Source organism: Podarcis raffonei, chromosome 10, assembly GCF_027172205.1.
Source record: "Podarcis raffonei isolate rPodRaf1 chromosome 10, rPodRaf1.pri, whole genome shotgun sequence".
Classification (NCBI taxonomy): Eukaryota; Metazoa; Chordata; class Lepidosauria; order Squamata; family Lacertidae; genus Podarcis; species Podarcis raffonei.
Window position 1 is genome coordinate 67,778,419 of NC_070611.1, and position 16,420 is coordinate 67,794,838.

The 16,420-nt window shown below is 47.0% G+C and overlaps 2 protein-coding genes across 5 annotated transcripts in view; one reads left to right on the plus strand and one right to left on the minus strand.

Annotated features, from left to right (window-relative positions):
- Positions 1–5,115, minus strand: part of ITIH2 (inter-alpha-trypsin inhibitor heavy chain 2) — a 40,322-nt gene extending 35,207 nt beyond the window's left edge. For 2 of the 4 annotated variants that reach the window (XM_053406814.1, XM_053406812.1), the window contains exons 1-2: positions 4,782–5,115; positions 2,850–2,915 (exon numbers count right to left, since the gene is read on the minus strand). In XM_053406814.1, the coding sequence (XP_053262789.1) occupies positions 2,850–2,915; positions 4,782–4,865 (150 nt within the window). In that variant the 5' untranslated portion in view covers positions 4,866–5,115. The remainder of the gene's footprint in view (positions 1–2,849; positions 2,916–4,781) is intronic. The other 2 variants (XM_053406816.1, XM_053406813.1) reach the window with 2 other exon arrangements.
- Positions 5,116–12,716: 7,601 nt separating this feature from the next.
- The window catches only part of ITIH5 (inter-alpha-trypsin inhibitor heavy chain 5), a 55,688-nt gene continuing 51,984 nt past the window's right edge, over positions 12,717–16,420 (plus strand). The window contains exon 1 of the mRNA XM_053407174.1: positions 12,717–12,940. Coding sequence (XP_053263149.1) covers positions 12,821–12,940 — 120 coding nt within the window. The 5' untranslated portion in view covers positions 12,717–12,820. The remainder of the gene's footprint in view (positions 12,941–16,420) is intronic.

The window sequence follows — 16,420 nt, forward strand, 5'->3', positions numbered from 1 at the left end:
GCATGTCAAAGTGCAAGTAGATAAATAGATACCGCTCCGGCGGGAAGGTAAATGGCATTTCCGTGCGCTGCTCTGGTTCGCCAGAAGCGGCTTAGTCCTGCTGGCCACATGACCCGGAAGCTGTATGCCGGCTCCCTCGGCCAATAAAGCAAGATGAGCGCCGCAACCCCAGAGTCGGCCACGACTGGACCTAATGGTCAGGGGTCCCTTTACCTTTACCTTTACACTGGTCTACACTGATCGGCAGAAGTTCAGAGTCTCAGGCAGAGGAAGGTCTATCATCTAGCTGATCCTTTTATAACTGGAATTGACTCAGAGCCCTCCAACACACAAAGCTTGTGTGAATGTAAGAACCTAAAGAACATCAGAAGACACGCAAGGTCCATCATCCTGTTCTCACACTAGCCAGTTAGATGCCTCTAGGAAGCCCCAAAAGTAGGTCAGAAAAACGTTTTATTGTGCTTTTAATTTTCTGTTGGGAGTTGATTCTCCAGAGTGGCTGGGGAAGCCCAGCCAGATGGGTGGGGTATAAAATAATAATAATAATAATAATAATAATAATAATAATAATAATACCCGTCCAACTTGCATCTGGCATTGAGAAACAGATAACCTGCAGCACTGGAGGTGGCAAACTTGATTCATTTATGCGTGTTTGGTGGGAAAGCCCTTACGCTGAAAACTTTTGGGATAGAGTATTCTCCACTCTACCTGCAATTACAGGCCAACCCATTTCTCCAAATCCTGCCTTAGCCCAACTGTCTTTGGACATAGACTTAGGCTCCAGCCTGCGCCACAGCAAACTAGCTGGCTTCTAACTGACCGCAGAGGGGATGCGGGTGGTGCTGTGGGTTAAACCACAGAGCCTAGGACTTGCTGATCAGAAGGTTGGTGGTTCGAATCCCCGCGAGGGGTGATTTCCCGTTGCTCAGTCCCTGCTCCTGCCAACCTAGCAATTTGAAAGCACATCAAAGTGCAAGTAGATCGATAAGTACCACACCGGCGGGAGGGTAAACGGTGTTTCCGTGCGCTGCTCTGGTTTGCCAGAAGCAGCTTAGTCATGCTGGCCACATGACCCGGAAGCTGTACGCCGGCTCCCTCGGCCAATAAAGCGAGATGAGCGCCGCAACCCCAGAATCATTCACAACTGGACATAATGGTCAGGGGTCCCTTTACCTTTACCTTTACACTGGTCTACACTGATCGGCAGAAGTTCAGAGTCTCAGGCAGAGGAAGGTCTATCATCTAGCTGATCCTTTTATAACTGGAATTGACTCAGAGCCCTCCAACACACAAAGCTTGTGTGAATGTAAGAACCTAAAGAACATCAGAAGACACGCAAGGTCCATCATCCTGTTCTCACACTAGCCAGTTAGATGCCTCTAGGAAGCCCCAAAAGTAGGTCAGAAAAACGTTTTATTGTGCTTTTAATTTTCTGTTGGGAGTTGATTCTCCAGAGTGGCTGGGGAAGCCCAGCCAGATGGGTGGGGTATAAAATAATAATAATAATAATAATAATAATAATAATAATAATAATACCCGTCCAACTTGCATCTGGCATTGAGAAACAGATAACCTGCAGCACTGGAGGTGGCAAACTTGATTCATTTATGCGTGTTTGGTGGGAAAGCCCTTACGCTGAAAACTTTTGGGATAGAGTATTCTCCACTCTACCTGCAATTACAGGCCAACCCATTTCTCCAAATCCTGCCTTAGCCCAACTGTCTTTGGACATAGACTTAGGCTCCAGCCTGCGCCACAGCAAACTAGCTGGCTTCTAACTGACCGCAGAGGGGATGCGGGTGGTGCTGTGGGTTAAACCACAGAGCCTAGGACTTGCTGATCAGAAGGTTGGTGGTTCGAATCCCCGCGAGGGGTGATTTCCCGTTGCTCAGTCCCTGCTCCTGCCAACCTAGCAATTTGAAAGCACATCAAAGTGCAAGTAGATCGATAAGTACCACACCGGCGGGAGGGTAAACGGTGTTTCCGTGCGCTGCTCTGGTTTGCCAGAAGCAGCTTAGTCATGCTGGCCACATGACCCGGAAGCTGTACGCCGGCTCCCTCGGCCAATAAAGCGAGATGAGCGCCGCAACCCCAGAATCATTCACAACTGGACATAATGGTCAGGGGTCCCTTTACCTTTAACTGACCGCAGCACAATTAGCTCAGCAACGGAAGAACCAGATTGAAATCCCCCTGAATATATGGGAAAATAATATCTGGGATATAGCAATGTCTGTGTCTGAGTGTCTCACCAGACACAGGAAGGCAATTAAAGGCCTAATGAATAGAGACACCTTTCAAGAAACACGGACCCCTTTCTTTAACTATGTTAATGACAGAAATCTCAAGACTTTCTTATACCAAAACGTTCAATATTCTCAGTGGAGGGGTTACGTTGAGTAATATGTTTGAATGCTGAATGTGTATGTCTAGAGACAATGGATAAAACAAACATCATTAGATGTACTGCTGGATAAGTGTTTAATGGTTCTTGCATTTGGATTTGTTTAAAAACCAAGTAAAAAAATATTTGTTAAAAAAACAAACCACTGGAGGGAGTGCAACATTCCAAGAGCAGATCACCTCACAGGATTTAAGTAATAATTATATTATAATAATTTATTATTTATACCCCGCTCAGCTGGCTGAGTTTCCCCAGCCTCTCTGGGGAATCGGCTCCCAACAGAAAATTAAAAGCACAATAAAACATCAAACATTAAAAACTGCCTTCAGATGTCTTCTAAGATAAATTCTTTGCTTGGCAAGGAATCTATTCTGTTTTTCTTTTCCTCCTCATTACACTTCTTTCCCTTCTGTGCTTTGTAAAATAAGTGAGCAACTTGTACCTGGTATCTGCCATGGTGCAGAGCGGATCTCGCAGAGAACCCATCAATCTTCGCATCAACCAGATCCTAGAAAAAAACCCAATGCCAAGATCAGGGGAGCAAGGTGTGTGTTCAGTTCAAGACACACCAATGGTGAACTTTCCACCCGAAAGCGAATGAAGATGGTCAAGCAACTGAGGCAGCAAGCAACCCAAGATGACTAGACAACAGCAATTCGCTTTGTGCAGGATGTACAATTGATGTGCGTTTGTTACTCCCGTTGCGTACTGATCTGCGAAACGTTATGCCTAGCTGCACTGTCAAGAATCAGAGTGTTGTTCTGGGATTCGGGATGGAGGAGACATTTGGTTCGGCGCACAGTTAAATCTATCAAATCTGCGCTTTCCAAAATGATATGCAAACCGAAACACATCTAAAACTCCAAAATTTGCACGTATCCGAATTTTGTGATGGTGCCAAAACTTTACAAGTTGGCTATTAAGGAGAGAATATACCCTCGCCAAGAAAAGACAGATGCAGAAGCACAAATCCCCATCCGATTGAGGCTCCATTTAAAGCCTTGTTAAACCACTTTAGCAGCCATGGCTTCCTGCAAGGAATCCTGGGAGTTGTAGTTCATTCAGGGTGCTGAGAACTAATGGGAGACTCCTATGCAGAGACATCACCTTGCCAACAAAGGCCCATAATTGTTAATACTGCATAATTAATTAATACTGCATAATTAAGATTATTGCATGTAACAGAAAGGGCATGATCATGAAGGAACTTTGCACATCTGCATTTGCCTCTACACTACTTGTTTCAAGGGCCAGTTGGGGGGCTGTACTTAGACCCTGTACTAGACATCATCTTAAAAAGCAGAGACATCACCTTGCCAACAAAGGTCCGTATAGTTAAAGCTATGGTTTCCCCAGTGTAGTGATGTATGGAAGTGAGAGCTGGACCATAAAGAAGGCTGATCGCCGAAGAATGGATGCTTTTGAATTATGGTGCTGGAGGAGACTCTTGAGAGTCCCATGGACTGCAAGAAGATCAAACCTCTCCATTCTGAAGGAAATGAGCCCTGAGTGCTCACTGGAAGGACAGATCCTGAAGCTGAGGCTCCAATACTTTGGCCACCTCATGAGAAGAGAAGACTCCCTGGAAAAGACCCTGATGTTGGGAAAGATGGAGGGCACAAGGAGAAGGGGACGACAGAGGACGAGATGGTTGGACAGTGTTCTCGAAGCTACCAGCATGAGTTTGACCAAACTGTGGGAGGCAGTGGAAGACAGGAGTGCCTGGCGTGCTCTGGTCCATGGGGTCACAAAGAGTCGGACACGACTAAACAACAACAGCAATTTCCTTCACAGACCTATAATTCCCAAGCTCCCTGGGAAGATAGATGGATTTATCAAGCACTCTGAGAACTGTTGTAGGGTGATCTCTGGCTAATCATTACTTTTCGGCCTTGACTAACTCACAGGGCTGTTGAGAGGAGGACCCTATATTCCGTTTTGAGGTCTTTTGAGAATGGGTCAGATAATAATAACAACCCACTCAGTGTTAATATTACTAGCAGAAGCCTTTTCCATCCCACTCTTCTGCTGGAAAAGAGACTTGACCAAAGAGACATGAGGAAAAGGGAAGGAGAGAGGAGGAGGTAAAAAGCAAACTCAGGTATATGTATAGAATCACACTGCCAGCTGGTTAAATTGGTTCCATCTTACTTAAAGCAACTGTGCTGATTAAGTCAGCAGAGTCCTGTTCCTATTAGCTTGGGAATGAGCCCCAATGAACTCAGCAAGGCTTACTTCTGTGTAGACCTGTAAGAGGCTTGTGCCGTAAAGTTCGTAAGAAAGAAAGAGCAGAGGGAGAAATGAAGGCAACCTGTTCCTTGTTTTCCTCCGTAGATTTAGAATGTTAAGGCCCAGGACGGAAATGGACGCTTACCTCTGGGTTTTCTTCAATGATTAAATCAAAGCCCCTTATTTCCAAAGCAAACAGCAAAACGAAGAAATAAGCGAGAGGCTTCATTTTGTTGCTTTCCTGAGAACGGCAAGCATAAAGGCTGGGTGGAGGGTGTCTCTGCTCTGCCGAACCAAGTTCAAGGAGGAGTTAAAAACAGGCTCTCTAGTATTTTGAAGGCTCTTTAGAAATGCTAACTTTGGTCGGACTCGGGCAAATATTTGCCCGGTAACGCAAGTGGGGGCACAGGTTAGGGGTTGTGCAAACAGCGGCTTCTCCATGCCCGCATCCTCTGATAATGGCTCCGCTTTGGATAGGCTCCGCTCCGCTTCTCTTTGTAGCTTTTGCCCTCTGCCTCTGGACTGAGTCACGTGCTATTATGGGAGAGCAGCCTGGCCGTGGCCCAGGATGGCGTGGAGAGGGAAGAACAAGAGGGGGGGGGGTGGAAACATGCTGCAAAGGAGAACACCAAAGAACAGGGGTGGCCTAGCTGGTAACATTCATGGAAGGATCTTTGCTTCTGGGTAGGCAAACTAAGGCGCGGATGGCGGATCCGGCCCAATCACCTTCTAAATCCGGCTCACGGACGGTCCAGGAATCAGCTTGTTTTCACATGAGAAGAATGTGTCCTTTTATTTGAAATGCACCTCTGGGTTATTTATGGGGCCTGCCTGGTGTTTTGACATGAGTAGAATGTGTGCCTTTATTTAAAATGCATCTCTGGGTTATTTGTGGGGCATAGGAATTCATTCATTCCCCCCCAAAAAATATAGTCCGGCCCCCCACAAGGTCTGAGGGACAGTGGACCGGCCCCTGCTGAAAACGTTTGCTGACCCCTGGTCTAGTTAATAGACATCAGTTGGACCTGCAACAGAATGTTGCAGCACAAGGGTGCTCCCCTGTGCAGGAACCCGGCCACGCCATTCATTTTTCCTCCCCTGCAGTAGATGGTCAACATTCAGTGGCCACTGAGCATGCTCAGTGGGGGAGTGGGAAGTCCAATTCAGACAGCCCCTAAGTGTCAAAAGCCCTCTTCCAGCTATTTGAAGGAACCAGAAATTACAGGTGCACCAGGGGCTGGTGGGGCCAAAGGCGGGGAATCGTAGAGTTGGAAGGGAATCTCAGCTACAGCATCCAGGACAGATGGCCACCCAACCTCTGCTTAAAAACCTTAGAGGAAGGAGAGTTCACCTCCTGAGGGAGTCCATCCCACTGTCAAACAGCTCTTACCCTCAGAACATTCTTCCTGTTCATTGGTCGGAATCTCCTTTCTTGTAACTTGAAGCCATTGGTTCACATCCTACCCTCCAGAGTAGGAGAAAACAAGCTTGCTCCATCTCCCACGTGTGTTGTTGTTGTTTAGTCATTTAGTCGTGTCTGACTCTTCGTGACCCCTGGACCAGAGCACGCCAGGCCCTCCTGTCTTCCACTGCCTCCCACAGTTTGGTCAAACTCATGCTGGTAGCTTCGAGAACACCGTCCAACCATCTCGTCCTCTGTTGTCCCCTTCTCCTTGTGCCCTCCATCTTTCTCAACATCAGGGTCTTTTCCAGGGAGTCTTCTCTTCTCATGAGGTGGCCAAAGTATTGGAGCCTCAGCTTCAGGATCTGTCCTTCCAGTGAGCACTCAGGGCTGATTTCCTTCAGAATGGAGAGGTTTGATCTTCTTGCAGTCCATGGGACTCTCAAGAGTCTCCTCCAGCACCAGAATTCAAAAGCATCCATTCTTCGGCGATCAGCCTTCTTTAAGGTCCAGCTCTCACTTGCACACATCACTACTGGGAAAACCATAGCTTTTAATATACGGACCTTTGTTGGCAAGGTGATGTCTCTGCTTTTTAAGATGCTGTCTAGGTTTGTCATTTCTTTTCTCCCAAGAATCTTCCATGTGAAGGCCCTTCAAATATTTGACGATGGCATTCATATCACCTCTTAGTCTTCTCTTCTCCAGGCTAAACATACCCAACTTCATCTGCTGTTCTCTCACAAGGCTTGGTTTCCAGAACTTTCATCATGGTGAATTTTTTTTTAATCACCTAAAAAGTGGAAGAAAACTCAATTATCAAAGGCAAATCTGTGTGAGCCCATGTACCAGGGATGGGGGAATCCTGTGGTTTGCCAGAGATTAGTGGACTCCAACTCCCATCAACTGCTGCCAGCATCAACAATAGCCGGGCATGATGGGAGTTGTGGTCTCTGGAGGGCCACAGGGTCCCTATCCTCTGCCTTGCAGGGCAGAAAACTCCCAAGGGAAAGTTAGCAAACCAAATGCTGTCAGACCAACTTATTTGCGTGCGATGGCAGTACTTACCCAGGGCACCACTAGGTGGCGGGATGTGCTCAGTTATAGTTCAAAGGCGGGGGAAACAATTTAGCTATGGCTTTCACATTTTGTACAGCGGTACCTCGGGTTACATATGCTTCAGGTTACAGACGCTTCAGGTTACAGACTCCACTAACCCAGAAATAGTACCTCGGGTTAAGAACTTTGCTTCAGGATGAGAACAGAAATTGTGCGGCAGAGGCAGCAGGAGGCCCCATTAGCCAAAGTGGTGCTTCAGGTTAAGAACAGTTTCAGGTTAAGAATGGACTTCCGGAACGAATTATGTACTTAACCCGAGGTACCACTATAGTTCTGTGGTTTAGTTGTTTAGTTGTTTAGTCGTGTCCGACTCTTTGTGACCCCCTGGACCAGAGCACGCCAGGCACTCCTGTCTTCCACTGCCTCCCGCAGTTTGGTCAAACTCATGTTGGTAGCTTCGAGAACACTGTCCAACCATCTCGTCCTCTGTCGTCCCCTTCTCCTTGTGCCCTCCATCTTTCCCAACATCAGGGTCTTTTCCAGGGAGTCTTCTCTTCTCATGAGGTGGCCAAAGTATTGGAGCCTCAGCTTCAGGATCTGTCCTTCCAGTGAGCACTCAGGGCTGATTTCCTTCAGAATGGATAGGTTTGCAGTCCATGGGACTCTCAAGAGTCTCCTCCTGCACCATAATTCAAAAGCATCCATTCTTCAGCGATCAGCCTTCTTTATGGTCCAGCTCTCACTTCCATACATCACTACTGGGAAAACCATAGCTTTAACTATACGGACCTTTGTCGACAAGGTGATGTCTCTGCTTTTTTGTACTTGTATTTGCAAATAAAGCAGTCTAGCTCCGGATTTTGTTCACTTTGATCCCAGTACACGGCATTCCCAGAACTTGCATAAACAAACAACACACTCCAACTCTAGAAGCCCCCACACATATGAACCCAGAAACCTCCCCTCTATGATCTTGGCTCCAGATTCCTGAGTAAGAAATAAATAAATCTGTCAATTTTTGTTTCTCTGCATTTGTCATTTTTCTGATCTCAAGTCCGGTTCTTCACATTTCCACATCAGTCTGTGAGTTTTTTTAGTTTTTTAAATAATAAATGTTCTCATGGCAATGCACTGGCTTTTTAAAATTATTATTACTACCTGTCCTTCCCTGTAAGCTCCCAGGGCAGGTCACACATTAAATAAAAACCATATTAAAAAGCATTTAAAACAACTTGTGATTTACAACCATAAAAGTAAGATGGGTCCTGTTAAGTTGTGGGCGAACATATCAGATGACACAGCGATTCTTCCAAAGCAGCTTTTTATTTGTAAGCTGGAACAGAACTGAACTGAGGAGCTCAGTCAGCCTGCATATATAGAGCTCCACTAGAATGCAACAGTAACCATTTTCTGTAACTAGCCAATCACTGAACGTCACTTTCGATCCTTCATTTGCATACAAACTATCCAATCACTGACCGTCACTTTCGATCCTTCATTTGCATAACTATCTACAGTACCCCGCTGCTGGCCCAGGGTGAGAACTTCAGTACATAACAGGTCCTAAAAACACATTTGTGTATGCAGTCTTGCCTTACATAGACATTTTTGCAAAGCGATTTCACCTAATATAATGCATTCTTTCTGGTCTGTTCACTAATAGATGCATTTTATACATACTTATGCACAACCGAGGATATACTTTGTGTTTTGTTCTTTACAAATTACTTGACTGGAGAACTGCGTTGCAAAATCTGAAGATGTGTGGTATTCAAAGGATGGCTCAATTTCGATTTACATTCCTTGTTGGCATCCACCTGTCTCGGGAGACAATGGAGGAGTGTGCCATTGTCAAACTTTTGGAAGGTTGCAGCACCTGTTGTGCCTGTAGAGACCGATATGGGAGAAACATGTTTTGTTGCAGCTGGGGCAGGCGAAGGCGTCCAGCTGTGCTGCTGCAGATGCACCAAGGCGTTTGTTCCAGTGTTCCTTCCTCCTGTGGTCGGAAAGTGTGAATTAGGTAGGTTCACCTTGAATGCAAACGGGATCAAATTCCTCTCCACTCCCGAGGAGACCTCCAGCTACTCTGCTCTCTCTGTGCCGTTGCAAACGTTGCAAGTACCGTATTTTTCGCCCTATAGAACGCACTTTTCCGCCTCCAAAAATGAAGGGGAAATGTGTGTGCGTCCTATGGGGCAAATGCAGGCTTTCGCTGAAGCCTGGAGAGCGAGAGGGGTAGGTGGGCACTGACCCCTCTCGCTCTCCAGGCTTCAGGAAGCTATCCGCAAGCCTTGGGAGCCCGAGGGAGTTCCCGCCGGGCTCCCAAGGCTTGCGGACAGCAGCCTGTTCTGGGGGCTGGGGTCGGGGGAAGCTCAGGCTTCCCCCGCCCCAGCCCCACGCTTGGAGGGAAAATAAGTTTTTTTTTCTTAATTCCCCCCCAAAAAAACTAGGTGCACCCTATGGGCCGGTGCGCCCTATAGGGTGAAAAATACGGTACTTTCAAGCACAGCTCATAGAACAGTTTTTTCTCCTGCACAAATTTGTTTTGAATTGGTGAATACTGCAGTCTTTTTTTTTTAAGTTATGGGGGGAATTACATTACAATACAAGCCATACAATAACCAATCAAACAACCCCCTCCCCCCCCAAAAAAAACAGGAGCAAGAAACTTCAGTAGCAAAACATGCCACCAATTGTAAAATCATTAGCTATCACATTTCATGCTCTTCATACTGATTTTTTTGCCACCTCTGACCGCTGTTAAGGACACAAGAACACTCCAGGTTGGGGGTTATTTGGTCAGTTGGCAATGGTGCTGATAGCAAGCTTCATGCAAGCCTGGGAATAAATTCACAAGAGGAATTCCGATTCGGTTTCCTGCAGTTGTTTCCCCTGCTGGTATGGAACTGGCTCCGAGGCAGAAATAACAGCTGGTTGCATGATTAGCCAGCATGTCAGGACAGAGTGTGTGGGTGTGTGTTCTTATTTGACCTCCGAGAGAGCTGGCAACCTTTTTCGGGCTGGCCTTGGCCCAGGACTGACCAGTTGCCGACAACTACTGTGGAAAGGCAGGAGATGGCACAAACAGCTCACTGTCACTTTGGAGTGGAAACATGTTCAGATGTTTAATTCTGGAGCGTGCAAGCCACTTTGCAGGGCGCACCTCTTGCGCCGAGCCCTGCAGACACGCCACACGGCCAAGCATGTACTCATTCATGTAACACACCTGTTTGTTTGGGCACAGTTTTGTTCCTTGGGAGCAGCCAAAGAGCAGAAACAAGCTCGCATCCGCATGTTCTCGTTTGTGAAGCGTGCAGTGCCAAACAAAGCAGCCACTCAAAAGCTGTTCTTGACTATCAAAAGGAGAGAGGGTGTTATGTACTGACTTGAATAGGATCCAAAATACAGCAGTCTGATTGGTCCTAGAATAATAGGATTCAGAATGCAGCAATTGGATTGGTCCTAGAACAATAGGATCCAGAATGCAGCAGCCTGATTGGTCCGCAGGAGCCACCCAATCCAACTCCAGGTGGAAGTGAATCCGCAACCTGATTGGCCTACAGGAGGATCCCAGAATTAGCCAATCACGTGGGGCCCATTGTGTAAATAATATATATAAAGCAGACATTTCAGGGGAACTTCCATTCCTCACTACTATGAGCTGAATAAAGAGCATGAAATCCACACTCGACTCTGAGTATATTTCAGAGGGAGATGAGAGGGAGAAGAGGAAAGGCTTTAGCTCTGAGTGGCAGATCACCTGTTTTGCATGCAGAAGGTCTGGGGTTCAAATCCTGGCAACTCTAGGCAGAACTAGGACAGACCCTGATCTAGAATCCTGGACAGCTTCTGCCAGTCAGTGAAGACGTTACTGAACTGGATGGACCAACGGTCTGACTTGGTATACATTATTATTATTATTATTATTATTATTATTATTATTATTATTTAGATTTATATGCCACCCTTTTGTCAAAAGATCTCAGGGCAGTTCACAAGATAAAAACACGAGATAAAGCACAGATAAAACAAACAACAAAACAAGAACCCTCCTCCCACAAACACATTTAAAAGGCTGTAAGAATATTAATCAGCCAAAGGCTTGGTTGAAAAAGAAGAGCATTCTACAAACAGGGGGCCACTGCAGAAAAGGCCCTTTCTCATGTGGGTACCCTCCAGACCTCATGTGAAGGAGGGACGTGAAGAAGGGCCTCAGATGATGAATGCAGAGCCTGGGTCGGTTTATAGGGTGGGGAAGAGGTTCTTGAAGGTCCTGAGTCGTTTAAGCCAGCTTTCTATGTTTCTAGGGGAACGTGAGAATTGGTTGTTGTTAAGTTGTGGGTGAACATATCAGACGACACAGCGATTCTTCAAACAGCTCTTGTTTATTCACAGACACAGAACAGAACTGAACTGAAGGGTTCAGCCAGCCTGCTTATATAGAGCTCCACTACAACGCAACAGTAACAACTTTCTGTAACTATCCAATCACTGAACGTCACTTTCAATTCCTTATTTGCATATGTGGACCTGTGTGAAAACTATCTACAGTATCCCCCTGCTGGCCCAGGGTGAGAACTTCAGTACATAACAGTTGTCCTGATATACCAGTCCTCCTCTGAGCCGACAATGCAGAAAGCTTCCTTTCCTTCTGCCATGTTTGGTGGACGTGGAAGAAGAGAGAGTCTTGGACCTGCCGGGTTTCCCACAATTAATTCCTGCAGAAGGCTGCCTAGTTGTTTCCATGAAGATAGGTGGTGGGGCTCAGTTCTGCTGGAAGCTGTGGCCTGTAATCCCTGTGCGAAGTAAGCAATAACAGCACTCATCACATGCACCAAGTCACCACCTTAGCCTTACTTTGCATCACCCAGATCTTTCAGCCTGATGCTGGGAGCACAGATAAAGAGCCTTGGATGATCAGGCCAGCATCTTGGTCTTACAGGGCCCAACCAGATGTTTGAGGGAAGCCCAAAAGCAGGACATGAGCACATCTGGGACCAGGGATGAGAAAATCTGTCAATACCAGTTTCTCATTTTTTCCAAATTCAGCTTTCTGCACTTCCCCACCGGTTTTTTAAAAGCCACCATGAAAATTCACACAATGCCACACAAACATCTTTTTGAATTCCGCTTTGCACATCTTTGCAAGACAATGCACGTTCGTGTGCCATTGTAAACAATATAGCCATTTGTGTGTAGGCACTGTATATGCATTCCTGCGCACATTCCTTTGCATTGCAAAATTTGGAACAGCGTGGATTTTGGTGGGCAGCCTTGTTTTCAGCTCGTGCACTCTTTAGGAAAGTGCAGAACAGGTGGGTTCACCTTTAAATGCAAACTGAATCGAATCCCACCCCCTCCCTTTTCCCTATCTGGGACTGAGCTGAATATGAAAGAAATGAAACCCAGAATCTTGGCCGAAGCAAGCGGTGCTCCTGACGAACTAGACTTTATCAGGAAATCCAGCAAGATCAGCTTGTGTTTCCCTTTCTGGTAAATTAAACTTGAGCGAGGAAACCCCGGGCTTGGCGATAAACTCTGGCAGAGGGGCTGGGTCCCGGGGAGGAGAGTAGGGCGAGGCGAGCAGCCAAGCAGACTGCTGTCAGAATCTTTCCCCATCTCAGTGAGCTGTAGGCTGAAGCCGCAGCAAATATCTCCCCCCTTCCACAACTTTCCCATCATTTCCCACCCAGTTCCTCTAATTTTGGCTTGTGTTTTCCACCATGATCTGGCTGGTATGGCTTTGCTGTCGTCTCTCAGCCGTTTCTGCACAGCAAGATCCTGAACTCCTAGCCAGGGACCTAGAAGAAGCTGAGATTTTGGATTACGACCTCATTGACAATGTAAGATCTTTTAATAATAATAATAATGGTTTTATTATTGGTCTGGGTTTGTTGCCAGATTATAGGAGACTGTTAATGGGCAGGGAGCAGAATAACTGAGAAAGGGTGTGTGGAGCTCAGCTCTTTTGACTTGAGGAGGAATCCGACATAATTTAGCAAGCAAAGCTTTTCTCCTAGCCCAGTGGGTAAAAGTTCCTTGGTTTTCTTCCTGCGTGTCCAGCTGCTGTTAAAATAAAAGGGTGGGGTAGCTGAAAAAAACTGAAAAGTGGCAAGCTTAATTAAAGAAAAGACCTTCGCAATTGTCCCATATATGCAGAGTTGGCAAGTTTAGCCTCTAAAAGGGTTCCCTTATCATATAATAAGAGTTCTACGGGAAATGCAGCCAGCTGCTCCCATTTCTTGCAGCGCTTTATAATAATAATACAATAATAATTTATTATTTACGGTATACCTCGCCCATCTGGCTGGGTTTCCCCAGCCATGCTGGGCGGCTTCCAACAAAATATTAAAATACAATAGTTTATTAAACATTAAAAGCTTCCCTAAACAGGGCTGCCTTCAGATGTCTTCTAAAAGTCTGGTGGTGGTTGTTCTCTTTAACATCTGGTGGGAGGGCGTTCCACAGGGCGGGTGCCACTACTGAGAAGGCCCTCTGCCTGGTTCCCTGTAACTTTGCTTCTCACAGCGAGGGAACTGCCAGAAGGCCCTCAGCACTGGATCTCAGTGTCCGGGCTGAATGATGGGAGTGGAGACGCTCCTTCAGGTATACGGGACTGAGGCCATTTAGGGCTTTAAGGTTCAACACCAACACTTTGAATTGTGCTCGGAAACATACTGGGAGCCAATGTAGGTCTTTCAAGACCGGTGTTATATGGTCTCAGTGGCCGCTCCCAGTCACCAGTCTAGCTGCCACATTCTGGATTAGTTGTAGTTTCTGGGTCACCTTCAAAGGTAGCCCCACATAGAGCGCATTGCAGTAGTCCAAGCAAGAGATAACTAGAGCATGCACCACTCTGGCGAGACAGTCCATATGGCTCTTTCACAGAACCATAGAATTGTAGAGTTGGAAGGAATCCCCAAAGAATATCTAGTCGAACCCCCTACAATGCAGGAATCTCAGCTAAAGAAAACCCTAACTTTGGAGGGGTGATAGTCACACCTGGCAAATAAATAAACCAATATGCACACTTAAGGTGCAGGAGGACCCCATTCTTGAAGGCTGGATTTGACAGCCCTGCTTAAACATGCATGATGCCACCCCAGGTAGCTAAATAAAACCTCCCTTTTCATAGAATCATAGAATCATAGAATCATAGAGTTGGAAGAGACCACAAGGGCCATCGAGTCCAACCCCCTGCCAAGCAGGAAACACCATCAGAGCACTCCTGACATATGGTTGTCAAGCCTCTGCTTAAAGACCTCCAAAGAAGGAGACTCCACCACACTCCTTGGCAGCAAATTCCACTGTCGAACAGCTCTTTCTGTCAGGAAGTTCTTCCTAATGTTTAGGTGGAATCTTCTTTCTTGTAGTTTGGATCCATTGCTCCGTGTCCGCTTCTCTGGAGCAGCAGAAAACAACCTTTCTCCCTCCTCTATGTGACATCCTTTTATATATTTGAACATGGCTATCATATCACCCCTTAACCTCCTCTTCTCCAGGCTAAACATGCCCAGCTCCCTTAGCCGTTCCTCATAAGGCATCTGCAGTATACCTTGGTACTGAGGACAAACAACAGAGGACGTTCATCAGCCAGCTTGGATGCTTTCTGTAGCCCTCTCTGCTTGCTTAATATAGTTTCCTTGCCTCTCAGTTTTATTCTGGGCTAAAGGATAAATGAGATATGATGTATTATACTATGATTCATTTTGCCCTGCAACCCATCCTGATGATGGCTGTTTTGGAATTTCAATCAATCTGGCTTCAGCTGCGATCCTTTGCACACTTACTCGAGAGTAAGGCCCACTCATCCTGATGAGACTTTCTCCCAGGTAGACATAGGACTCTACTGTAAATAGACCTTTGGTCTGAGCTAGGAAGGCTGTCCTTCCCTTCCCAACTCTCTCAGAAGCCAAGGTCAGAATGCTCAAATATCCCTTCGTCCGTCTTGAGGTTGCACCTCGCCCCTTCGGACAATTTTGAGGTGCTATCTCTGGTATCCACAGGTTGTTTTCTCAGCTTCCATAGATTCTCTGTGTTTTGTTTGGGATCTCGTGCAAAGCGAGGGGTGTGTTGTCCTTTACACCGCAGGAACACCTAACTAAACAAGCCTGAGGAATTCACTAGGAAATCCTGGGTTGAAACGCAGGTGAGAGGCAAGCACACAGAACAAAAGGAAATAACAACTTTTACTGGGGGGGGGGGAATAAGTGATCTGGAGGTGAGATGCAGGTTCTCCAGAGGCTATTGGACACCAAGTCCCATCAGCCCCAGCCAGCAAAGGCAACAGGCAGGGGATGATGGGAGCTGGAATCCAATAGCATCTGGAGGGCCCACCTGCCGGTTGCCCACCACAGGTTTAACCCTTTCCACGCCCACTGCTTTCCCTTTGCAATTCTGCCACTGGCCACAGGGGCAGTTTTCAATATGTTTTACCTATGCATCTTTCGTGAGGGGGTGGGGGATGACTCCATTTGGGGGAACAGCTGAAAAGAGGGCTTGAACAGCAGCAGGCTGGGTAAAGGTTAAGCAAGCCTTATCCTCCCCCACCTGGCAGCTTAAGGCAGCCACTTAAAGGTAAAGGGACCCCTGACCATTAGGTCCATTCACAGATGACTCTGGGGTTGCGGCCACACCCCCCAGAATCCTTTACCGGACTACCCTTCAATATGTGGGGCAGGTGATGGCGCTTCCTCCCCTCTTCCATCTACAGAACTATACAAATGCCTAACCACCAATACCAAGAAAGATGTGACGATTTGCTACGAGGCAGGCGAAAACCAAGTGGCTGGTGCCAGTTGGCCAAGTGGAAAAAATTCCTACCAGGCCCCTTAACGGCGACCAACCAAGGTCCATAGTAAGGTCAAAGACGAAAAAACCTTTAAGGGCGGGAGGGTGGGAAAACCCAGAGCAGCTGGCAGGCGGGAAAAGAGGGAGATCCCCAGCCGCGCCTGCCTTAAATAGGGCAGGCCACGCCCCCAGAGCCAGCCGATTGGCTGGCCAGGGAGTGACGTGGCCGGGGATTCCTCCAATCGTGCGGGGGCTGGGTTCCAGCCGCCATGCGCATGGTGGGGCTGTGACACCCGCAATCCCACCTCCTCTGCAGGGCGGAAGTGGCTTTGGGGTACAGTTAATGTAACTAAAGTTGTTTATAGCGTATTCATCAAAGACGAGGAACCGAAACTATGGAACTCCCTTCCACAGTACGGAATCATAGCCACCAGCCTGGATGGCTTTAAAACAGGATTGGACAAAGTCGTGGAGGAAAGAGCTACCAATGTTCATTTGCCACGATGGCTCTGCCCTGCCTCCACAGTAGTGCT